Source organism: Echeneis naucrates, chromosome 3 (genome assembly GCF_900963305.1).
Source record: "Echeneis naucrates chromosome 3, fEcheNa1.1, whole genome shotgun sequence".
Taxonomy (NCBI): domain Eukaryota; kingdom Metazoa; phylum Chordata; class Actinopteri; order Carangiformes; family Echeneidae; genus Echeneis; species Echeneis naucrates.
Window position 1 is genome coordinate 4,260,755 of NC_042513.1, and position 27,284 is coordinate 4,288,038.

Here is a 27,284-nt window from a genome sequence, read left to right on the forward strand (position 1 = left end):
TGAAATTTGAATTTGATCTCTTGTATGAAATTGGACTATGATACTTCAGCTAAAGGTTATTTTCTGGATAATATGTTTTCTAAGCCTGCTTATTCCAGTAGACAGGATGAAAACATTAATCACAGGTGTTCATTAGTGCCAAATGCCCCTCGCAAAATAGCTTCTTTAACTAAATAAAGTAAGAAAAATTTGAAAATCAAAAGGGAAAGTGTGTGACTGTTCAATGCTATACATAATTTCTTTGTTACAACGTTAGCATCGTTATCAAATACACAAAGAGAACATGATATATGAACAGTTCAGCCAGTAGAGCCACAGTTACCACTGACAAGGTCACGGAGTCCAACAGCCGACCCGAGGCTGCTGATTCAGATGCACTGGTAAAGAAATATCAGAGCTGTGAGCCCAAAAATATGAAGGTCTAGTTGCTTTGTAATCAGAGAGTAACAGATGTGCCCTTACTTAGAGCATCCTGCTGCGTGCTCGCCAGTCATGACTCTTCGACAGAACGTATACTTTGAGAGTTTTATCGAACATTAATTCCAACAACAATACAATGAGCTAAATAATTAGATCCAACATGGTGCTGTGTTGCAAAAAGTGAGACAGCCCAGCTCTTATCACAGCACAGCAGATGCCCCACAAAAGCATTTGACAGGGGAGGTTTAGCGCAGTTTTGGTTTGCACCTCAGGCCAGACAGACTAGTTGCTGGTTGGCCTCTGTAGCGGGCTGACAAAGCACAGCCTTTCAGCTTCATTCCCATATCATGTTTTGACAGAAGATCCAAAAAGCTTCTCAAAAGCTTTTAGAGGGCAATCTTAAAAAAAAAAAATCCATGCAATTTTGTGATGGATCTGATGGATTTTTCAATAAAAAATTGAAACCTGCATCATCTCCTTCCTCAGTTCTAAGTTATGTGACTGATGCACAAGATGTACAAGTGAGTGTCTGACCACATATTGTAGTGCGCACTTATGTACACAATACATGCACACCTTACACTCAACACTTCTGAGGGCATCATTCACAGGACTACAGATGGTACATGAGATTTGTAAAGGGATCATTCTCGGGCTCTGACGCACTAACTGTTCTCTGCAGAGCATAATTCAGCTGAGACATCCCGATGCAAATACAGACCAAGTTCTGAGTATTATCTTTGGGAGGGGAGGTAATGACTTCATTTCTGCATCGAATCACCTCCTTAAAATGGATTGGATCTATTTTTATGCTAAGCATTTGCATTGGAGAGGCATGTGAATATTTGATAGCTTGCACTTTTACCAGGAAGAAGCACAGACAGTGAAGAGATAGTGGTACAGAGCTTTAGGCATCAACTGTTCCATAATCACTTGTGTGTTCATGGTATTGTTGATACAAAGCAGCAGGGGATTCAGAAATAGTACAAAAACTGTGTCATCATTATATTTTTTTCTTTATTTTACAGTCTTTCCATCCCTCATCATTTTTATTCAGAGGTTTCATAATGTGACAATGTTTCAATGCTTTCTTTCTTATGTTGTCTCTTTTTTTTACAAAGTCAGGGGTGTATTATTAAAGAAAATACAAGCTTCTTTCTACTACCATTCCACCAGCTTCCCCATAACACGTTTCCCTCGCTCAACTCAAATGATCAAAAATCGGACGTCAATTCTACCTAATAGTTAATCTGAACAACAAATGACTTGTTTGAATCATCATTAACCTTTCAAATCTGTAAAACAACGACTCTTAAAATCAGAACATTATTTAAAACTTCAGTTCCAAGTGCAAACTGTGAAAAATCCAAAGATATTAAGTGTTCAGTCAGGTGAGTTTTTTGTTGACTCGCAAAGCAATGAATCAACTAAACTACACCTCTAAATTATGCATTTGTACACCATATGGAGCATCCAAGGTCACAGACAGAGTCCTCATCACTTACAGCCTGTCTTCAACATGACGTTGTATCAGAAACATGTACATGTACAAACTCACATTTACCAGATTCTCAGGACACCCTCAGACAGTGACCATCCTGAGCCTTAGGATGCAGTGATGCAGTGATGTGTAGGAAAGGTTTAGAGGTTTGAGAATAAAGAAATAAAACAAGCTCTTCATTTCAGATGAAATGAATCTTGTAGTCTAAATCACTGAGAAAAATCTCTCAGTGATTTAGACTACAAGAGAGCCATGAAACTTTGGGATGGAATGCAAAACAAGGAGCAAAAGCACAGCTAGCAGAAGATGAACTACTTTTTGAAGCGTCACCAGTCTTCATGTTAGCATACTGTTTTAAAATGTCTGTTTATCCATGTGGTAAACAGACAGTGAAGTTGCACGAAATGATTCTCTTTCCATTCTTGATTATTCTCTTAAAATCGCTTCTATGTTTTCCGTAAGTTTTTGTCTTTTGCTTCTGATGATTCAGTTAAACTGTTTCCTGCACAGTAAAAGCTTGCAACCTAATTTTTAACATTTACTTGGACATATCAACCTGTATGAAAAGAGAGTACCAAGGGAGCTTATCCCTTCAGACGAGGGCTCAATGTCAGCCTTTGTAGAGTGGCTGTATGTGTTTGTGGTTTCAAATGATGATAGACTTAAGAGGAGAAAAGCAAATATTTCACATACATTATGGCGTATCAGATATGTTTTACGTAAAACACTGAGCATGTTTAGACCCATAAAAGGATTTTGTAATATAAGAAACGTTTCTAAAGCCCAATTCAAACTAGAATAAAATCAGTTGAAGATTGGATGCTGGTCTTTTTACAGCTATTTAGTGGCACCTTTCACAGTATGTAATCTGAAGCAAACACTGCTTACTTGAAGTGTGCTGTGTTTTTTTCCATCAGCAATTTGGTGGAGGATTGTGCAGATAAGAGATAAGACATTTTGATTCCCAAAGTTCTTAGTAATATGTAGAAAGGAATTTTGCACTGAAAACCTAAGTGGCGTATATTTATTATGAAGGAACTCTGTGGCGGGCAAGAAACACATGGATTTAAAAAAATTCTCAGTACCTGTGCCAAATTGCCAATGAAAGGAGGAAAATAATAAACGCTATCCATGATTTTACTTTTTTGTAAATCCAAACATACTCTAGATAGGTGACTGCCGAACACACATGGATTATTAAAGTCCTTCCAGTGAGGAGGAAATGCTCACAGAGCTTTGTGTTTTATTTTACAGATAAAGCTGACAGATTTGCATAGAATGACAAAGACAGACAACCTCTTTAGTTATTACAAATCACATGAGGGCCTTAAGTAATTCTTGGCCTGAGTGAACAGAGCCGAGCTATGATAAGCTGTAGAGATGAAAATTTGCATTGGCTCAGTGTTCAAGGATGCTCAGACCTTTGTGGTGCGAGAGAGGGTGAACAGCAACACGACATCCTTGCCTACTTTTATGTTTCTTATGAATTTGAGGGTCTTTAGCTCCTTAGTGTAATGCTTCGTGGGAAATAACGACAGTTGTAATTGTGCCTGTATTAGTGATGGAGTAACGATGAATGAATGTTGGGAAAATGTAATTCGATGGAGGATCTGGATTGTAGTTAGCTTTGATGAATTTAATTTCAAAGCACCAGTAATTCTCTGCTGTCGAGTCTCATCCTGTGATCCGTTGCCACCCTGCCTCATCATAACCTCACATCAGTAAGAGCTGACTCAATAAGATGAATCCAATACTGACCGCTGTATAGGCAAATGGATCTGCTGAGTGGAATCATACAGCTTCCATCTAATGCATGAAAAATGTTGTTTCAGCAAACACAATTCATGCAGTCAGGTTAAGAGGTTAGTTAATATAACTTCATTTAATTTAGTGAAGGGCTGAACAGATCAACTTTATGTAGTGACAGCACATGTATGCTGATCTGCACATTTATACATTGGATATGCAGGATGCACACTGCATGCATAAGCAGAACTATTAACTAATTCATCAAAAAAATCACGGACGATGTCGCTGATACAACACGGTGTGCTGCTGCATACAGGGTGATCGTTCTCTGCTGCCACTTAACACTTTTATGGGAATTTAATTGAGATGTGTTGAGCATTAAGCTGACCTTACTTTGCGTTCATTTTATATTGTGAGAATCATTTGCTGATCAGTTTAAGAACAATTGCAAATAAGATGCAAGCTGTTGTCGATATATATTATCACAATGCTTAGTAAAGTTTTAATCAATTCCTATTTTTTATTTTTTTATTTTAGTTTACTGACAAGGAAATGACGGTCCACACTTGTTTATCAGCAGCTCCCATTTTGTACATAATGGCATGGGTGTGTTTGAAAAAGAGCATACTGCTTCACTTAGTGCCATTAATTATGAAAAAGAAAGTATGGAGGAGGCGTGAGATAAAAACTGCTGACAAATTTGAAGAGCATAAAGCATAAAAACACATTTTGTCCTGGTGCCATTGCATTCCTCTGCACGGACAGGAGGTTTCTCAACTGTGGAGCGGTCGTGGTTACAGTGGAGGTTGAGATACATATTGTAAGAGCAGCACTTTCTCATAATGACACCCAAACTCAGAATTAGGAGAAATCACTGTGTTACTACCGCAACTACGAGGCAAAAAAGACATTAAAAAAAGATTAACAAGCAGGGTAGGTGATGCATGAGGTAGCACACGGGAACTTAATTTTCACAATAAACTCCGACTGGAGTTTTCCAAATAAGCGGGTATAAATTTGGTGATAATCTTTTATGTTTCTTATTTGAGAGTCGTTGTCACTACAGACTGTTGAGACTTATTTAAACCCCACAGGCAGAACTGATGGCTGTGCTTCTCCTTTTAAACCTGACATGCACAACAATTACTCATTTACAAACACACAAAGTCAGCTCTACAACATTAAAAATGTTGTGGCTGTATTATCTTAAAATAGCTGTATTTATAGCAGAACCAGCAGCAGATATCTAGTTATTGCACGAATTTCAAGAGATTGATTGACAGAAACCTTGAGGATGAGGAAGGGGGCTGGAGGGAGAAGGTTCAGAGATGATGCCACGCAAACCAGGAGACAGGATGCTGGGATGGCGGCTAAACTATAGACCTGGCACACCTACATATTTGCCTAGACATGACAGTGGTCTTCCACTTTAACGTAAAAAAACAGGGGATTGAGAAGTCAGATGACCAACCTACAACCACAGGTGAGAGGGATGTTTTTCCGTCACCCCTTCCCCCTACACGTGCTGCTGCACCACTGGTGCCTGCGCTGGTTATGGAGTCGGAAGAATCTTACTTGGATGTCTCAGAGACTGAAGGGGAAGCAGATGGAGACAATTAAAGTGGTACATTCGATTCTTCCAAGACACACCCAGTGTTATTTTTCTGGCTAGGCTGGTGAACTATAGTGCTTTAACTTGACAAAGTATGCCCTCAAAACATTAATTATTTAGACCCCGGGAGCAGATTGTTGCGACAATGTCGAGGGGTAATGTTTTTCACTTTGCAGATACAAAAACATGCTTCTTTAAAAAAAGAAAAAAATATCCAGGCAATGTGATGTTTTCTTCAAAACATTCATTCGTTCATCTTCTATCGCTTATCCATTTCCGGGTTGTGGGGGCTGCTGGAGCCAACCCCAGCTCACACTGGGTGAGGGCAAACGCCGCACAGAGCCCAGCTTGGAATTATCCACAGCATCTCTTTGACCCACAAATGAAATGCTTGTCAGTAAAAATACATCCCAGTTTGTTAGGTTGGTTTGCTGTCGTGTCATTTTGAGCTCTTAAGTAAATCTCATACACACATGAACTAGATTTCCATTTGACTTGCAATGATTGCTTTCACATTTTTGTTGAGGTTCCAGAAAATCAGCAGGGATAACAAATGCACTGAGAATATTAGCAATAGTGAATTGATCTATTTAATAAAAATTGTCGAGGGACAACCTTTGCATCGGCACTCTTGTCTGAGGCTTCTACACATCTAATTTACTTTCTTCGTGAAGATTTTGCCCTCTGGAATCTGGATAATTAATTGGTTTCATTTCAAAATATTCTCCAGTGCAAAACATCCCTTTATTTCAATAACTTCTCAATTTCTGGGAATTACCGCCAATATCTACTGCTTTATATATCCACTCAGCCAAAACTGTGTCCCTCTCACACTGGCTGCAACTCTGCCGACTGACAAGCAGTGCAAACAGCAAGTGCTGGGAGATTATCAGTCTTATAATAAAGTCATGGCAGAGTGTTTTATAGAAACCCTAGTTACATTACATTTTTATGTGAAGAGTAAAGCCCCTTCTCTTCAACAGAAGCCAATTCTCAGTACTTTCAGTAAGTGGACTTCAGTTTGAAAACCTAAAGTTGGAGTGTTGTGCTGCACTGCATTATACTGAAATGAGCACCCAATAGCCTGCCTCATTCTTTCAACTGGAATAGAGAAAACTGCTGCATATAGTGAATTTAAATCAACTGGACACGATTATCTTTATAAATGTGGAATTTATGAGCCATCGTGTTGGTGAGAATTGGATTTTACAGGTGTAAAAAATCTAACATGTATTTAATGATGACCTGACAGTGCCTCATATGCGCTCCTACGCAAAGGTCAACTGAAGAATCCAAGAAAATCAATCTTAATCAATTTACATCTGCATTTCTGCTCCCATCGCTGCCATCTCAGCTGTGACGTGCCCAGCGCTGCCTCCTCTCTCCACCCAGCAACTGTTCTCAGTTTGTCATCCCTTCTGCAGTCAGCTGATCATCACCTGCTAGCACACCTGCTCCTCAGCCACCTTATTCAGCCACTCACTTTTGTGCCCGCTGGTCCTGTTTGTCCGAGTTGTGCCTTTACCCCTTGTCAACACAGCGTACAAGCACATTGCAGTAATATACAATATTATACCTCAAAACAAAACGGGAAAATCATCATCATCACCCACTTTAAATAAATCTGCCCTCATACTGCCTCTATAAGAAAAAAGTAAAAAAAAAAAAAAACAAAACAAAAACCTGCTTTTGCCATGGCAGCAGCAGTTCTGCGGTTTGTTACTCCAATCTCCTACCTGCTGAGGTAATGAGCCCTCACAGTTGCCAAATGAATTTATTTTTGTAGAGGAAGTTGAATGACAGATTGAAACAACCGAATCATTCACTGGAAGTGAACAGGTCTCTGCAAATTAAGTCCATTATAAGAAGGAGAAATATTCTCACGTTCCTGTGGTCGTGTCAATATGCATGCATTGATAACTTCTACTGCAGTTAATATTGTTTTAATGCTCCTGTGACACCCATTTAAGCTTTTTATTTCCTAGTGGTGTTATATTATCATTCACATTTTAAATAAATGGGTTTTTCTTATAAAAAAATGATATTTATTATGTAACAAGTGCTTTGAAACTGGAAGTACTGTATGCACGAGTGTAACTTGTGCTTTCTTGACATGCATTCCACAGCCTGCAAGCACAAGCATGCACACAAACACCAGTGCACGTCCACAAGTACACACAGGCTTCCACACCACTTATTTTTGGCCATCCTTTCATTTGTTCTACTGCTGCATTCATTGTCAGTCTGGCAAATCACATCAGATAAACACCCAAACATAACTGTTTTCTCAGCATCAGCAGGAGAGCCGACTCACTAAGCTTCTCCATCGACTTGACCAGATTCGCTCAAAGCCATCTTGTGGAATGTCTCTATCATTTGTAGCAAAATCAGCACTGTGTTAATGACCAGCTCGCACAGGCCTCGTGGCCTTTCCACCAGACAGCACAATGATAATGCACATCCTCAGAGGTCACGGTGACCCACGAAGCAGCCTGCCTTCACATGAACGCCACCACTTATAGGGCAGGCCTTTTTTAAAACACCGTTCAGTGATGTACATACAGAATATCTGAGACCAATTCAAGCTTTTCTAACAATACAAATCCTGCATTGACAGAATCACCCTTATCAGATTTTCCAACAAATAGGATTGCAGCTGCAGATTTTTTTTTTTTTTGGGTAGCATAAAGTAAAGAATACAAAAGACAGCCCTCACGGTGGGCATGTGTTAACCTGCTCGGGCCAATAAATTTTCCTCGGCCGACTCTACCTAATACAAGAAAGATCTCAGCCACCTTACATGCTGTTGCCACGTTGTTTTGTCGTGGTAACAAACCACTTGACTTCATCGCACAGCTACAGACGTGAAATATTTCTGGCTCATCTGTGACTGTGAAGATGACACCAGAGGTATTTACTGTCCACAGTGATTCAGCTGCATGCAATGTTCAGTTTTCACATGCAATGTTGCTCTGTGATGTGGGAGCTCATAACGGCCTCCAAAGTACTAAAACTAAGTGCATCAAGTACAGTATGTGACTGTGTGAGCAGGATGTTATTGAACTGGGGAATGCAAGTGTCTGAATACAGCTTACAATTTCTTCACTTGTCTCACAACGGCCTCCAAAGTACTAAAACTAAGTGCATCAAGTACAGTATGTGACTGTGTGAGCAGGATGTTATTGAAATGGGGAATGCAAGTGTCTGAATACAGCTTACAATTTCTTCACTTGTTACAGGAAAGAAATGTATTTTTAGATATGTCAAAAGTGCACTAACGAAGCTCTCTGCCAGCTGATGCTGTCAGCCACTCTCAGACTCAGATTATGGCCTTTTATTTGTGCCAAATAAATTTGGTGCAATTATCAGGAAAATGTGACTCCTGCTTAAAGTGACAGGTCAATTTATTGCATTCACTCACTCAATCATCTGCTACCTATTTTGCATTTCGGGGTCACAGGGGCTGCTGGAGCCAATCCCAGCTCACATTGGGCAAGGGGGGGTACGTCCTGGACAGGTCACCAGTCCATCGCAGAGGCAAACAACCACTCACACCCACACTCAGCCCTACAGGCAATTTTCACCATTTAACCCAAAGATGATGTCTTAGGACGGTGGGAGGCGACCCACACAGGCACAGGGAGAACATGCAAACTCCACACAGGAACCGAACCCGCAACCTTCTTATTATGGGGCAACACTAACCACTGTGCTGCCATGCTGCCCAATTTACTGCAAAAGTTTTTTATTGTTACAAATGTGCACCGATGACATGAACAGTCTGCGGCCCCATTATCACCAGCAGATTCTGTTGTCAACAACAATTCTGCACTCTAAATCTCCAAAATGAGAAGCACAGGAACTTAATGCTGGTGTTATTGTGATCTCTGTCACTTCCCTGCAGTTAACGTCTGGGGCCTGGAAACAGGTTTGTAAACTGAAATGAACACAAAGCCACTAATGATGATGGCTGAGTGTGTTTGAGCTCACAAGAGAATGAAGGCAGGAGGAGTGAAAATGCCTCATATGCAAGACTTTATAAAAACTAATTACAGAATCAGTGTCCTAGTTTTAAAAGTAGCATAAAAATACAATGAGCCAAGACTAAGTAAGAATTCAACATTTGGGGAAATGCACTTAATGCCTTTCTGGTGGAGCATGAGATGAGAGGACTAATGCCACCGGCATGTCTTTATGGTAAGCATGAAGCTACACAGTCAGCAGCCAGTTCTCTAAGCATAAAGGACATCCATGCATCTCACAAATTAACATCATATACATCACTGCATACTATTAAATACAACAAGTGTTGATTTTATGATGGTTGTGCGTGAAACTAATTGTGAGGAAGTGTCATAGCTTCTGATGGACTGGGCCAGCGGTTTAGTGTTGTTTTCAGTCTTTTTTTTTTTTTAGCTCAGCAGTGGGGATTCCTTTTTAGCTTTTTTATTTATGGGAGAAAAATCAGAGAAAAGAAAATGTATTTCTTCTCAAAGCGCAATACAAAAAAAAAAACACAGAGAGATCCAAAAGACTGAATGGTTAACACTTTTGAATACAACTGAAAGAATATTTCCTCCAGTGGCAGACTCCTTAAACTACCACTGATAAAACAAATTATTCATTCAGCACAAACCCTAATTCTTATTACAATCACTACAGTGACCATTTTTACAGACCCTATAAGTATGCATAGATTTCTGTCTGCATTATATTTTTGCACCAGCTCTGGTGCCATTTCGAATTGGGACCTGCCCAAATTGAGCCCCCCTGTGCTGACGAGAATAGCTCCTCTAAAGACGGAGTGGAGAGAAATGAACTGTGTGTGATCAGGCGTAAAGAAACTGTAGTCTGGGAGTGGAGGAAAGGCTTGGAGGAATTTGGGAAAAAAGGGATGCCAGACATTCCTAAAAGCACAAGAGAAGTCCAAGTGAAATGGTATGGGGGGGGACAAGGTGCGGAGAATTTGCTTTTAATCTATAATCCCAGTTCATTCATATGAGGAAAGAAGTTACCGGGGGTGGTATAAAATTTACTGCTGCATGAAATCTATCACCTTATTGGATTACGGTTCTCAGCCAGGATGCATAATGCTGTTTTACGCTGCATTTTCAGGTGGAATGTTTGTACACGATATGGGAGGCATTTTGTTTATTTATTTATTCTTCACAGAAGATACACAAACATAGAATTATATATATATTACAGTTTGAGCAGAACCAGCATTCCCGTATACCTAAATACAGGCAGAAGTATTTAGATTTAGCAGCAGCCTCCTGAATCAGAGCCAGTCTCGCTGAAAATGACCAGATAAATTCACCCAGTTATCCTACTTGTTTTTCTTCTGTTTGTGGCAGGAATGTAACTACAAAGCTGCTGGTGTCAAGTGTCATTCTCAGACGTGTTGGGTTGCAGCCTCTCTGTTCTGGGAACGTTTTGTCCTCCATCACAGCCTCCTAACAACCTGATCTTTAACGCACAAAAGAAGTTCCTGCTCTGTCCTTGTCCAACAAACACTTGGTGCAACACATACTTGAAGTCCAAGGTGTTAAAGGACTGAAACTTCCTGATAGCGGAGTAAAGACATGTAGAGAGTTCATGCATTAAGTTGAAATAAGGGAGGCTTTTACCTTGTATGTGCTGGTTGACCACGGTCTCCAGCCGATCCAGCCTCTCCATGATCCGCAGAGTGTCGCCTCTCTTGTCGCCTTCCAACTTTCTCTCCGGTAAAGGCATCGGGACTTTGATGTAAATGTTGGCGATGTAGTTCGTCACCCATCCGACGTAAAGCAGGCAGACAATGTTGGTCATGCCGCTCAGGATCACGCATGTGGACACCAAAGTTTTGGTTCTCCTGGTGCAAGCCATAGCGACATCCCTCCACATACAGCCCGCTCTATCCCGATCAGCCGGAGGAGCGGGCGACAGGAGAGTGATGGCACAAATCAGGAATAAGAAGAAGAGCAAACGCAGTCATCAAGTTATTTCCACCGGCTGTGCATCATCCGAAGCGCCGAGCCTTTTTTTTCCTCCAGACGCGTCTCGTTTTGAGGTGGTTTGGGGCTATTTTCAGAGATCTACAGGTGAAGCCGTCCTCCCCTGCGCTGCTGGATCCGGCTGCGCCTGAGCAGGAGGAGCGGAGCCGGGTGGCCGCGGAGCATCCTGCCGCAGCCAATGGGAGCAGAGCATGAACACATCCCAACAGCAATGTCAGCCCAAACCCAGAGGCCTTCTCCTTTCTCCTTCCCCCCCGTGATCCAGAGTTTGTTTGCTTATTGTTTCGTTTTTTTTTTTTTTTTTTCGTTTTTTTTTTTTTCCAAAGAATCACCTTAAGTGATAAAGCCGGATGAGGTGAGATGAAAATGCAAAGCTGGATCAAACCACGAGATGGGGAGGAGGAACTGGTTCTGGTTCTGGTCTGCAGAGAGGAGACCCCGATGTCACATCCTCCTGTATTCACACACAGCAGCAAACCTGCTTCAAGGAAAAGCACTGCAGACAAACTGAGCTTGAGTTTCACCTCAGTGAAGCAAATTGCCCACCAAACTGTACTTCCATCCCAGAGTGTGTGTGTGTGTGTGTGTGTGTGTGTGTGTGTCTCATTTCTTGTTATTTCTGAAGCTGGGAGAAGAATAGAGCTCATTAAATGGCACAGCGAAAACAAAAAGGCCTGAAAAGCAGCCATTGTTTTGAGTTTTGTTTCTCTTTTTTGTTTGGGTTTTTTTTTTTTTTTTTGGGGGGGGGGGGGGGGTGGAGGAGGCAAGTTTGCCTTTGAAACACTATGCAATAATTTTCACATCTGCAGGAGCACAAACAGATTTTCTGGCTTTTGTGTTTATTTTCCTTTTCATTTAACTGAGCCTGAGTGAGTTGGCATTTCTTGCTAGTCATCCTTCTACTCTTTAAGAACATTGAATATTTTTTGAAGATAACTTGCAGTCCTCTGTCACTGAGGTTCCTTTAAATGTACACTGAAACACACAAATCTCCGTTATTTGAATCCGTGTAAGGCCTTCAACTCTTTTAGCATTTGCATCTTCACAGTATTTTCCAATATCATCTGCAAATAACCTTCATCCTGTCGGCCAGGTCAGTCACCCGATTGGGCCTTCCCTCTACAGTCCCTGACAAAAGTCTTGTTGCTTATCCAAGTTGTAGGAACAACAAAGAATGACTTGCAGTTGATCAATTGGAATCAGAAATGAAAGGCAAAGTACTCTAGATTATTCTTATCGTACCAAAATAAAGTGGTGTATCATTCATTGAGTTTTATCATTTAATTGGGACAGAAAGGTCTTGTCCCATACAAACATAATGTATGGTAGAAATTATACTTTATTTTGAATACAAAAATAATGCTACAATAACATCAGAACATAAAGTTATGGTGCCTTGGGAAAAAGAATTCATATCGTGTATGACTCCCATGAGCATGGAGGACTGAATCCATACGTCATACCATTCATCAAGATTCTTTGGTTTCATCTTCCAAGCCTCCGCCTTCATCTTATCCCAGACATGGATGATTCATCAGTAAAATCAACCTTCTGCCACTTTTCCACTGTCCACCCTTTCTACAAGCTTTGGGCCTTGGCAAAATGCAACACGATTTTCTTGTTGTCAGATTCTCTCACTGTGTGGGAGATACAGGTTCTGGTAGATACAGGAGCTTCTGGTGACCAATTCTAATGTAGCTCTGCTGCAGTTGAAAAACGGCTGGCCCCGGACTGCTGAAGCAACAAACGGTCCTCTCAAACAGTTGTCTTACGGGTTCTGCCTGACCTGGGCCTGTCATGAATGTCGCCATTCTTTTATCCTCTCCTGTTGACATTTGGATACATCGAAGATGTCTGCCACCTCAGCAGCAGACTTGGTCTTCAGGTTCTTGATGATCAGCACTTTGGTCTGTGGTCTGTGTCAGGTTGCGCTTCACATGAATTTCATGCAGCATCATGTTCCTGCCTACACCTGTTTCAATATCCTGCTCTCATTCTCTCCCCACACTACACCCCTCCACCGCACCACTCTCTGCCCAACTGCCTCTTAAAGGAAGTTTTTCCTTGCCAAGTGCTTGCTCATCGGGGGATCTGTTGGGTCTCTTTAAATCATTTTATAAGGAGTTTGGTCTAGATCTGATTTGGCACTATACAAATAAATCTGATTTGGTTTGATTAGATTTGATGAAGGTCTGGCGTGCTGGGGTTCTTTTTATACACACCTGGTAATGTGTCCATTACAGTATTTGTCACAGGTGGAGCTGTAATCTGTGATTGGGTGAAATTGTTTAAAAACACGGCAAGAATTTTGTCCAAGCAAAATCTGACCTTTCCACCCTAATTAAATGATAAAACTCAATGAATAATGCACAACATTATTTTGATATAGTAATCATAATCTAAAGGTCTTTGCCTTTCATATAAGCGATTTCTGATTACTACAACCTACAACCTGGATAAGTGACAAGATTTTTGTGTAATCCAGATGTAATGACAGACCACCTCCTCTGTGCTGTCTGCTCAGTGGTATCCGTTTATGGCTGTGACATGATCAATGCAGGAGCATGTTGCTCATCCATCTCTGATTCTGGAGTGAAATAAGATTTTTCGTTCTGGTCGGCAATATGAGAAGTGTTTTTCAGTTTACTAGTTGCAGGGTGATGAAAAAAATGTGTCCCCCCCCATTTTTACCTTTTTGTTTCTGATTAATCTTTCATTTCAACCCAGGAGAATTTGGGAATCAATAAATGATTTGAAGAATTTATGCCTTGAGTCACAAACAGGTCTTTAAAGATTAAAGTGCAGACTTTGGAGAAGATAATTCACATTTAGGACTCACAGATCTGATATTCAATTAACATAAATATATATAGACTTTTGATTTTGCCAAACATCTCTATAAATTGAATACCTGGACAAAGCAAGTCCATCAGTTTAGCCTCAAAAATAATATTTTTTTCTTGTACAATCAGCTCGTTTTGCTTATCAAAGCTGAAGTTCTGTCCCAATGTCCAACCAACAGTTCAAAACTGATAAAGCAGCAAATACTGACATTTTACACAGCAGAGACTCATACTGTTTCTAATTTTTCCTTGAAAATTATTTGTCAGCTATAAAAGTAGCCCCAAGGTCAGCATGATTTTCAAGTTTCTTAATGGATATTTGTTGATAGTATGTCCTCACATGATGTTGACCACCGTCCAAATCTGAGATCACCAAAAATAAACCGTCGAGATGAGAGCAGCAGAAGTATTTTCTGAGAAACATGTAATTATTCTAATCAAATGTTGGAATAACTTCTCCACTGTGTGGTGCTTATCAGACTGCAAAATGGAGGGATGAATGCAATTAAAGTGGATTGAAATTTTAATGAGAAAAATTATATCTGGGCCATGCCACCACACAGTCCCTCTGAAGGGCAGATCCAAAGATTAGTTTGTTTTCTAACTAACAGAGCAGCACAGGCCTACAGTACCATGTATCATATTCTGCTGTTGGATTCATTTTATACCTTTAACCTTTCCTCTGTGAGGAGAGGTCATCTGCTGAAAAGCGAAATGTGTCCTCTTGAGTACAACCACTGGACGTCAAATACAAGATGTTGTCATGAAGACTTGTCACCTCAAAGCTGTGAGCAAATTTAATTTACAAGCCATAAACACCTGCAGGGTCTCAGACCTGGAACTATTGATTTCTCTCCTTTGAATTTGAGCCAGCTTCAGAGGCTGGCTGGTACGAGGAACCTGTGATCCTCCCACTGAGCGATCCCCCAGCCAAGCAGCTGTCACATTCAGTCTGTGCGAATGGCCTTCCTCCGGACTTATTAATTACTTTGTGCAAGAGGTTATCCAATAATCATTACTGCGAGGTCCCGGAGACAAAGACACTACCACCATGAGTTCCTCACTTGTGGAGATAGTGGCCATTAATCAGCAGAGCACACCCTCAACATGTAGGTATCAGAGCAAGACAGCAGAAGACTAAATAAGAAATGAAAACATAAATAATTGTGATGTGAATCAAACTGATAGCCTTTTCTGAAATGATGCCTTTAAATGAAATCAATTTTATCACACTAGTGGAGATTTTGGAAAAGCTTGAAAAACATTCCTGACTGGTTTGATCCCCTGATTGTCTCTACATCCCCCCATTAAATGACAGAAAACACAAATTAAAAAAATACGCAAATCCACCTTCATATGGAATGGATGGGCGCTCATTTATTCTGTTACAATAGGAAGGAAATTTCCCTTGGGACACAGTTTATAGTGCTGATTGTTGAAAAGAGGCCGTAAAAAATTCAGAAATTAGATAAAAAACAACAACAACAAACCTTGACAGCAATGAAATAAATATAAAATTACTTTGGAGACAGGTGTAAGGGTTTTATCCGATATTGTTTTCCGGATTTCTTTAGTTTATCTTTGTGGAGCTCAAATATTCTCCCCAAAGCAATTCTCCTTCCTCATTCCTCTTTCAAAGCTGCTACGCATGTTTAGATAAGTTTTGATCAGGAACAAAATATTTAAACTTTGGCATTCAAACAGCAGATAACTGAAAGAGAAGCATTTCAATGAAATCACATATCAGAAACTTATGTTCCTTTCTAATCATCATGGCTGATGATCCATGCAGAGTTGCAACATTTATTCCTACAATTCATTGTTGCACATCATCAGATGGATGACAGTTTCTAGGAATATCGCAGCTTGGAGCTTCCTGTCTCTATCTGACTCCTTCTATCCTTGCACAATGTTGAAAAACATGGATCCAAATTCTATTATAAGTTTTCAATTTAAGTCACACTTGAAGGGAAAAGATTTTTTTGATGCAGATTTTGTTTTCTTCCACTCTTCACTGATGTGTTTTAAATGTTTGCACTTTTAAGTAAACTCTCACATTAAGGTAAGTACGATGTGGACACAGGGATTATGAGCTGAGAAACACATTACGTTCAACTTCATTTATTTTTAGAGCACTTCAGCACAAGTGTGTCTCAACTGACTTGACAGGGAGAGAGCATCAACCTATTTGGATCTCTCAATCACAATCATTCACATGGTGAAATGAAATGAAATGCCGTAATACATGATGAAACAGGTGAAACCCAAGGTAGCAAACAAAGCACACAAGACCTTCCATGTCCAATTAATCAACAAACCTGGGACACTGTATGACAGAGCAAAGAATAATTTCACTTTGAAGCTTACACTATAATGTAATTTTTGTTGCTGTTGATAGAGGGCAAGCTAAGAGCTGACTCAGATAAACGATGCTTTGCGGTGTTTGGATGAAAATGAATATATTGCTGTAGAGCTGATGAGACCAACAGCATTTCAAACAACCTTCAGCTCATTTATTTATGTAATTTAAATATTATTTTTACATACCATAGGCTGTGACAAAGTCTGCCTGATACCACTGACTTTAACTGCAAAGAGAAGGAGAAGAGAGGAGAAAAGAGGAGAAGAACCTCATCTTTAGAGGCACTTGGTGAAATCTCACTTGGGGTATGATATCCTTTAACTTTATTTTAACCGTGGTCTCCCCTCTCTGTGCATTCCAAGGTTAGTGTTCTTAATCTTAAAAAGATGCTATGGAGGCTAGATGTGAAGTCGAAGAACTCATAACATAAAACCAAAAATGAGGATCTACTGAACTCCAAAGTAGGCACACAGGTGCAATGGACCGAAAAAGAAAGAGACAAAGAAAGTCCTCAAATGTGCAGTATTTGTTGTTAGTATTTGCAGACTAAATGGGCTCCTGTTTGAAAAGGAAGAACCAGAACCAGGGTATCCAACCTTGCATGCTGGGAAAGAAACAATGGAGGGACTCAAGATGTTTTTTAAATGTGGGAGAAATCAGCCGATGTATCAGAAAGTAATGGCAAAAGGTTTGACGTGGCACAACAGCTGACTTTGGGAGAGTATTGGGGGAGAAAGATGAATGAATTCACATGGATTTGAGGGGAAATTGAATATACAAGCTCAGTGTGGTGCCCTGAATATAAAGTCTGGGGACTTTCTCCATGCAAGTAGCAACAAATCCAGCAAGCGTCACATGGTATATTTTCTGTTCAAAACATACTTTAAGCACTGAAAAAAACATACTGGAGTTAAAAAGGTTAAAAATAAAGACACCATAGACAAAAGAGACAGAGTAGGTGTGATAGAAGCGTTAATATCAGGGTTGTGTTGACGAGTAAGTAAACCTTATTACTCAGTTTAATGGGGTTTTTCTTCCCCTAAAAAAAAAAGAAAGAAAAAGAAAAAAGAAAATCACCTCTGACTCAAAGACACGTTGGTTTGAAGTTCTGCTGTGATGACTCAACCTCACCCTAAACTATAAAAGTCATCCGATCATCCAATTAATACCAAACAAGACATTCCTCTGTTGTGAAAATGTATATCTTTGAACTTTTATGACATGTTTGGCAGTAAAAACTGGAGAAATAGCTTCCAAAATAAAATTAAAATATTTTCTGGCATTTTTTATGCTGACAGAATCATTAAATACATAAAACAATCCCACTTTAAAATGTATATATCAAGTAAGACAACATATTGCATAAATAAATACAGATAAAAATGTAATAATTTCTTTTCTGTCCTCTAATTCCCTCGGAGTTACTGTCAGTGGAAATATTTATATTCTTATATAAGAGATAAAGTTTAACACATATATTTGAGTTATGGTAAAATTTTAGGTGGATGAGGTACAAAAGCAGAAGGCCATCAGGTTCAACCCCCTCGCCTGGGGTGACGGGATCACTTTTGAGGGTCATCAGACCCCTATATGCCCAAAGTGAGAGCTGGGTGTGGTGGTAGTAAGTCAGACTCGTTTCTGGTGGGTGTTGGCCTCCGCCAGTGCGGTGCCTTGTCCCTGGTTCTGTTTGTGATATTCATGGACTGGATTTGGAGGCGCAACCGTGGTGTGGAGAGGTTGCAGGTCGGTAGCCAGGGGTTCGCATTGTTGCTTTAGCAGATGATGTAGTCCTTTTTGCACCCTCGACCTTAGATCTACTGTACAGCACTCACTGGAGCAGCAGCTGGGATGAGGATTAGCACCTCTAAATCTGAGGCCATGGTCCTCAGTAGGAAACCGATGCATTACCTACTCCATCTGGGGAATGAGTCCTTTCCCTAAGTGAAGGAGGTCAAGTATCTGGGGGTCTTGTGCATGAGTGAGGGAACTTTGAAGTGTGAGATTTACCAGAGAATCAGGACAGCAGGTGCGGTGCTGCATTCATGTACTGCTATGTCACAAAGAGAGCTGAGCCAGAAGGGAAAGCTGTCTTCTGGTCAATCTTCGCTCCAATCCTCATCTATGGTCATCAGCGATGGGTCATGACCGAAAGAACAAGATCGCAGATACAAGTGGCCGAGATGGGTTTTCTCTGCAGGTTGGCTAAGGTCTCCCTTAGAGAGAGAGTTAGAAGCTCAGTCATCCGGGAGACCCCTGGAGTAGAGCTGCTGCTCCTCTGCATGGAATGGAGCCAGATCAGGTGGTTAGGATGCCACCAGGACACCTCCCTAAGGACGTGCTCCTGGCATGTCCAACTGGAAGGAGGCAGACCCAGGACCAGGCGGAGAGATCACTCCTCACTTTCCTGGGGGTGCCTCGGGGTTCCCCAGTCAGAGTTAGCCCAGATTGCCGGGAAAAAGGAACCTGACTTTGGATAAGCGGTTGAGGATGAATGGACGGACATCAAGGCAGCATTCCATGGTCCTGATGGCCCTAAATTGTAACTGGCTTTGGATAGAAGCTTCTGCCAAAATAATAAATCAATCTATGCCAATAATTTCTTTGAAATGTGTTTCCTTATCCCCAACCTTATTCTCACCATCTCAAAGCAAAACCTCACGTTGGGTTCATGAACGGGAGAAAGAGTCCACTGCCTAAATGACCAGGTTTCACTCCACTAAAACAGGAGCTTGGCAGCATGAAAGAGCAACTGGCACACCTGAGGAAATGAATGACATGCAGTGAGCATATAGATCAGGTGGATGCTGCAAAGAACTGATGCAGTTTTTTGTATAAAGGCAGCGAACACTGCCTGCAGTGTGATGGTGGTGTTCTCAATAGAGTGCTTGGTTTATAAATATACCATGTCACATAAAATAAAAATCCCAAAACCTCTACAAACTATAATTTGTGTGCAGGTAAAAACTCTGTGGTATCAAATGGGTTTAGATCATTTGTAAGTAATTTAAAAGAGCCTTCTTGCCCACTACCTTCACCCGATAGGAATATTAGGTGGAATATACAGAACTGCTTCCTTTCGCTATAACCCCAGTACATGAATGAACTCTTTCTCCCTGCACATTTATTTATGTCAGTGCTCTCTGTGTTTTTTTTTATCTTTGGGTGGTTTAAATTTATCCTGATAATATGATCTTTGTAGGAAAAAAATTAATCTCCTTTTGTTTATAAGCCCTTGAGCTAGCAATGATTCACTATTTCGAACAAGCCTAAAGATTTCACACTAAACCTCAATTTGTCTTATAAAATAAAACAAAAAACAAAAAACACAACCTCAAAAATTTGAAGTTTAACAGGCAGAAAATCATGCAGCAAATTCACTTAAAGATTTTGGGTAATATTAAAAATGACAACACTTCTAGCATTTGTGAGCCAACATGTTCATGGTTGACTGTCAAGCTTAATAGGGTGACATCATTACAAATTCACTGAAAGAAAATAGTGTGTCAAGGAGGATGAAAACAGAGACCTGTTGCAGTGCTAGAAAAATGCACATGCTGCAGGCCGTTTTTTTGAATGACAGACCCATTTCTTTACATGTCTTTATTCCAAATCACACAGTAAAGTAGAAGACACCATAATCAATCCCTGGAGGGTACATGAACCTTGCGTGGTGATGGCACATCTGTGATATTTCATTTTCACACACACACACGCAGTAATGTCTGTAAAATATTATGTGCCTTGTCTCCTACAGTGGAAGAATGAGGGTTGTAGGCCAGAATAAAATATGCTGCAGTTCTGGATAGTGTTGGATGATGAGCAACATGTGACTCGAACATGGGACAGATTGTATGCCTGCCTTTTTAATTACAATGAGTTGTTCTCTTGATGTATGCCAATTAGGTGAATTTACATGAATGATATTATCACATTAATTCATTTTGTATTAAATCCCCATGAGTCAAAAGGAGGGAGATTAAAGCAAGGGGAGATAGATGCTGAACGGCTCTAAAATAAGCAGACAGTGTAGAAAGGATTGAACTGAACTTCAGGATGGAGCTAAGTGATTAGAGACTTCCTGACAAGCCTTCTGTTAAAATAGAGTCTTATTAGCATCTATATATTTAAACAACACAAATAGATGGAACAAAAGAGTAAGCACAAACCAAAGTGAAACTTATTTGCCCACAGTAGCTGATACAGAGGCGAGGTACAAATTCTCCTAACTGTGAGGACTCATAAATTTTAGTTAGGAGGTCCTGCGGTAAGTGGCTTTACAGATGTACTGACACATTATATAAAAAATTATTGACCTATACGTTTGATGAAAAGGATCTAGTTACAGCCTGCATGCCCTCAGCACAGTAAAACGGTCTCCGGTGTACAGTCAGCACCTCACACTTGTACATCAGTAGAATCTGATTTACATTTCAAAGCAACACAGCGAGATGGGGGTGTGGGGTGACGGGGGAGGAAGAGGAAGAGACATAAGGAGTGAAAGAGGAGTGGAATGGAGTGGCCCCTGGCTTACTTTTCATTTGATCAACATTAGGAAGCAGAACATAAGGCTAAAGAGTACTTGTTTGTTCCCTCTGGTCGCAGTAGGTTAATGAGTCTCAAGGTGAGTCTCCGCACTCAGAAGCTCATCCTGCCTTAGCCTTGATTACTGACACAATCCCGAGCTTCCAGTTCCTCTGCTCCTTTTAGCTTTTTCCCTCCTTTCTTTGGCTGCCTGGGGTCAGCTTATGAGCTGCTAACCTTTGTTTCTGCCAAAGCCGTAAACTTGGAGTGTTTCCTTTTATCACGCATCCCCATGGAGTCAGACCTGCCATATCGACATAAGGCACAGCTACAGTCGAACCTAACGGTGGTACGGTGCTGCTTACTGTACTTAAACCAGTTTTGACCTTCTTCTGATAAAAATAGCAGACACCATTTACTTTATATTAAACTGGATCACAAGGAAACACACATCCCTTTCTGAAGAGAATCTGATTTTGCATGGTTACAGGGCACAAACCACGTGAATAATACAATTATGTATTGTGTTTTTTACCACATGCTGATGCCCAAACTTTGCTTCTTATGTAGTTGACTGAAAAGTTCCCCATGAACCACAAAGATGGTAGAAAACAGCCTTAATCCATAAACCACAGAAGATACACATACAGACTCTTAGAAGTAGATTTATAGCCAGATACAGACTTTGTTCCTTTATCTGCTAATTCAGCTCGCTCATATAAAATAAACCAGTCATGCCTATTAAACAATTTAGGGGCATATGTTGGTTCATTGTGGAGTGAACAATCGTGGACAGATGTTCAGTCTGCAGAAATGAGCAGCATAAGACAAAAGACCTAATTTAACTTGAGTAGTTTAGAGACAAACTTCAATGACTAAAATCATCCATAGAGGAAACAGGGAGACAGCAATCACCCATTTGCACCTATTTAGAGGTGAAACAAAAACAATCTAATCTTCTTTACATGTGTGCAGAACTCCACTGTCTTAATTATAAGATATAATAAAGGAAAAATCTGATTCTTCAAACTACGGTGTGTCTGACCTGCTCAGGCATATATTAGTTTAATTTAATCTTAGCGTTATACTCCTGTGTCCTATTTAACACCCACTGGTTCTCACTGTCATCCTAACTGTTAGTTTTTGCTGGTTTGTGTGCCAGACTCATCAAACCCAATCATGTTTGGACGTGCACACAATCATTTACCCGCACCACGACACGTTATGATAGTAAAAACATGACAAGTTCTCTATGTACAAGCCTTTTCCATTGCACATTTTATGCCTGTCACTAAATGTGAATGTGAATTCTTCCCTAGGAGCGGGTGGTCATGATTACCAGCTTAAAAGACACCATTTTATTATAAACTGAACACCACTGAGTCGTCAGGCCAAACTGAACACTACAGTAAGTTGGATGATGACCAGACCAGCAAATCAATGAAAATATGAAAATAATAGCAGAGGAGGGTCTTGCTGACTGCAGAGGTGTCAGTAGATAAAGATGCAGATCCCATCTAAAATAATGTCTTAAAGATTTCTTCTCTGTCCACATTTTGCATCTTGGCTCTTTTATCTGATTACATGTAAAAAAAAAAAAAAAAAGAATAGTGTGGGTTTTCTCTGTACGCCGCGAGGTAAATACTGCATACAATTCTGCTCTTCACTAGGAAATAAATCAGAAGTTAATTTAACATTGATGGCTGAGAAGCTTCATGAGGTTTCAGGCCACTGATATACTGATGTTACAAAAGCTGTGTGGGTTCAAGTCACCATGGAAACCATTGTGATAACATATGGACATTCAATGCACCTGCCGGAAAACAAGTTACTGATTCCAGCACAGTTCAGAATCATCAACTAATGACTGCGCAGTGTTTGTGATGTGTTCTTTCTGCGGTTTTCCATATTTATTGTAAATTAATAAAAAGGTTAGGTTAGAATACAAGAATATTATGGTAATGAAGGTGATTTCTGCAGTGATTTCTGGAAGGAGCACACAAATACCAATGTTCCCTCTGACAGGTTTGGTTGCCACATGAGCGAATATTTATGTGTTGTTCTCGAGGGCATGAACATTTTGGATTGTTTTGGCAGGAAAAGCACATGTGTCATAGATAACATAACACACAAGCATGATATTACGTGGCCATTGCTATGGAAAGACATTTCAGTGTCATGGGGCAAAATGGGATCACTGTCTGTAGGGATGCAGTCCATTGTAGCCACATTTAATTCCCATAATCTGTTATTACTAACAAATTTGTGGAACAAAACTACATCAAAGCAAAATAAAAGGTCACCAAAGACTGTATTTTAAGTTGGTGTGAAGTTACAGGTAACATCAAACTGTCACTGCCTGAACCTGTGAGCTCCCAAGACTCCAGCTTTATGTTGTGCTGGTACCATATCAGTGGTGTGAAAACAGTTTTCAATTCCATCTCAGCACAAAATAAAAGAAAGAAAGAAGACATTCCCTGCTGTGATCACTGCTGCTCCATTAATAGAGTGTCACCTGTTGTTAATGTGTGTATGGGTCTGTTAAGTGTGTACACCTGTTCACCTGTAAAAGCTGCTGGTGGTCACATTGAACACTCATCTGCAGTGACACCCAGAACAGTGTGCCAGAAAAGTATGAACACAGCTAACTTGTTTTATTTAGGATGATGTCTGATGGCAATTGTTATGAACAGTGTGTGGTAGAGATGATTCAGCACCTGTGGGACAGGGACAGGTGGGGCAAAACACAGACTACAGGAAGAAACAAAGTTAGAGACATGTAATGATGTAATGCACATGCATGGGGGAGAGAGAGAGAGGAGTGCTTCATGCAATGAAGAGAAGCTAGCACGTGATTTCTTTTGTAGTTCCTGTTAATATTCATGCAGCAGCATTCTGAATCAATTGAAGAATTTTCTGAGAATTGTTGGTAAATCCTCACAGTCATGAAACACAGTAGTCCAGTCTAGAGGTAACAAATACATGTACTAGTTTTTCTGCATCCTCTTGAGACAGGATGTTTCTGAATACAGAATCAGAGGCAGTCCTAGAGACAATATTAGGGTCAAAGGACAAATCCTGATCAAAAATGACTCCAAGATTCCTAACAGTGGAACTGGAGGCCAACCTAATGCCATCCAGAGCGGTTAGGTGATCACATAATGCTTCTCTAAGGTGCTTAGAGCCAAGTGCATGACTTCAGTTTTGTCTGCGTTCAGAAGTAAAAAGTTGAAGGTCATCCAGGTCCTTATGTCTGTAAGACATGCCTGAAGTCTGATTAGCTGATTAGTTTCATCTGGAAAGTATAACAGCGTATCATCTGCATAACAGTGAAAACTGATGTTGTGCTTCTGGATGATATTGCCTAAGGTATATATAGGGTGAAAAGGATTGGTCCAAGGACCAACGTGTGGAGCTCCATGATTAATGTGTGAGGAAGAGTCATTGTTAGAATGAACAAAGTGGTATCTGTCTGAAAAATATGATTTCGACCAGTTCCTTTGATCCAAATGTCCTGTTTCAGAGTATTAAGGTCACTGGTGTCAAAAGCAGCACTAAGATCTAACAGGACAAGTATGGAGGCCAATCCGTAGTCTGAAGCCATCAGAGTGTCATTAGTAACTTTAACCAGTACTGTTTCTGTGCTATGATGTTCTCTAAAACCTGACTAAAACTCAAACAAGCCTTTCCTATGCAGATATTCACATCATCGACCCTGCCAATGGACTGGCCACCTGTCCAGAGTGTACAGTTGCTTGTAAAAGTATTCATACCCCTTGAACTAACTCTGCACATCACTCTGAACACACCATCGCCACTGTCAAACATGGTGGAAGCATCATGCTCTGGGGGTGCTTCTCTTCAGCAGGGACAGGGAAGATGTATGGAGCCAAATACAGGGCAATCTTGGTATGAAAACCTGTTGGAGTCTGGGGTGGAGGTTCACCTTCCAGCGGGACAACGACCGAGAGCATACAGCCGGGCTACAATGGAATGGTTTAAAACCAAACGTATTCATGTGTTCGAATGGCCCAGTCAAAGTTCAGATCTGTGGCAACATCTGAAAAATGCCGTTCACAAACGTTCTCCATCTAATCCGACTGAGCTTGAACTGTTTTGCGAAGAAGAATGGGCAAAAATTTCTCTCTCAGGACCTGGAAAGCCGGTAGAGACATACCCCAAAAGACTTGGAGCTGTAATTGCAGCAAAAGGCAGTTCCACAAAGTATTGACTCAGAGGGGCTGGATACTTTTGCACGCTGCACTTTTCAGTTTTTTATTTGTAAAAAGAAAAACTATTTAATCATGGATAATTTTCTTTGTACTTCACAATTGTGTGTCACTTTGTGTTGCTCTTTCAGATAAAATTCCAAGTAAATCTACTTAAGTTTTTGGTTGTAACATGACAAAATGTGGAAAAGTTCAAGGGGTATGAATACTTTTGCCTCTCCCAGTGTGAGCTGTTAGAGGGCGAGGTACAGCAGCCGCCACGACCCAGAAACAGATAAACGGTAGAAGATTAACGAATGAATGAATGCTTTTTCAAAAATTCGGGAAATGAAAGGGAGGTTAGGTATGGCTCTATAATTAGCCAAAACATTTAGATCAAGATTAAGTCTATTGAGGAGAGGTTTAAAAATAGCAATGTTGAAAGGCTGTGGAACCGAGAGATAGACTCACATTGATCAGATTCAGCATATATGTTAATTAGTAGAAAAAAATCTTCAAACAGCCTGGTAGGTGTCAGGTCTAAATGACAAGTTAATGGTTTAGATGATGAGACCATAGAAACCAGTTCAGAGAGATTTCAAGGTGAAAAAGATTCCTAATGCAGATCAGGTGTTACAGTCGACTGAGAAGCTGCTGCATTTGATAGTGGACTGCTGCCAATTGTAGGTGGAAGCTGTTGAATTTTGGCTCTGATTGTTGCTGTTTTATTAGTAAAAAGCCCATAAAATCATCCCTGCTAAGAGCTAAAGGAATCAATGGTTCCGCTTAGCTATGGCTCTGTCAGCCTGGCTACAGTACTGAAGGCAAACCTGGGATTTCTTCTATCAGGGCTCAATAGTAGGAGCATCTGGCAATTGTGTTTTTAAGCGTTCTTTCCAGGATAAGTAGAATTCATCAGCATTACTGGAGCACTACATCATTTCCAATTTTCAGAACATTTGCTTTAAGGCACTAATTTGAGGTTGCCAAGGTGCCACCCTGTTTCATTACTTTTTTTTTTTGGAGGAGGAGGCACAGAATCAAGATTTGAACACAGTGAGGCCATAGTGCCATTCACAAAGTCTTCAATCTGCGTATGGGAGAATGACTTTAATGCAGAACTGAAACAACAATATCAATATTATAAAATTTTTCTTTCAAAAAATATGAATATATATATAAACATATAAATATGTGTATTATACATATATACAGTATAGGGGACAGTGGTGTAATACAATATAGGAAGCAGCTGTGCACAGTAAAATGACAGGATAAGGCTGTGGCCTTAAGCCTTTCTGGGTTGTTATATTAGATTGGCTCTCTCAGTCTTGATGTCAGTGATTACAAATAGGCTGCAATGGTGCATTCTTGGTGTATACACAAGCTGGCAAAGTAGTTTCTCCCCATGAGCTCTCTGCTGCGTCACTGGGGATGTTTCACACAGCTTGAGCACGTTCAGTAGCATTGTCAATGAAACCTGCAAACCCCAGGCAGGCTCTATTTAACAGCGTCAGCCTTGCTAAAATCTGCCCGTCTTCACCCCACCTGATCAGAGCGCTAATGGCCTCCATGGGAAGGAGTCTGGGGTGTTTGGCTGAGCAAAGTGGAAGTTCTTAGTTTCCTGTGACCAATCAATTGAATCTCCACAGTCACTGGTTCCCATGATAACCTGAAGAAATTGACCGATACTACAGGTGACAGATTCATTTTGAGACTAAATTAAATTCTCCTGAAAGTACGTCTCCAAAGCAGGAGAGGTAAGGGGGACAGTGCTCGGCTAATGGCTTTTACCGAGTGGAAGGAAACTTCTGTCTAGGTGAAAGAAAAATGTTTGTACCATGGAGGAAACTTCACAGTCTCTCTCCTCTTCCAACAAAGAACAAAAACAATACACAGAAGTCATTTATCCCATAGGAAAGTACTGTAACTGCTTAACTCATAAGCTGTGAGCTTTCATGTTTTTCTTCAGGTGTTTTTGTTAAATCAACTCTTACTAATTGTAGCAAATCAAGATACTTGCATGCGAGAGGTGTTGCTCATAGTATTGATCCTACAGGGATGAATTTACT

General features: G+C 40.4%; 1 protein-coding gene across 2 annotated transcripts in view; it reads right to left on the reverse strand.

Annotated features, from left to right (window-relative positions):
- Positions 1-11,394, reverse strand: part of galnt18b (UDP-N-acetyl-alpha-D-galactosamine:polypeptide N-acetylgalactosaminyltransferase 18b) — a 63,883-nt gene extending 52,489 nt beyond the window's left edge. For both annotated transcript variants that reach the window (XM_029497935.1, XM_029497934.1), the window contains exon 1: positions 10,913-11,394. In XM_029497935.1, coding sequence (XP_029353795.1) covers positions 10,913-11,168 — 256 coding nt within the window. In that variant the 5' untranslated portion in view covers positions 11,169-11,394. The remainder of the gene's footprint in view (positions 1-10,912) is intronic.
- Positions 11,395-27,284: the final 15,890 nt, after the last annotated feature.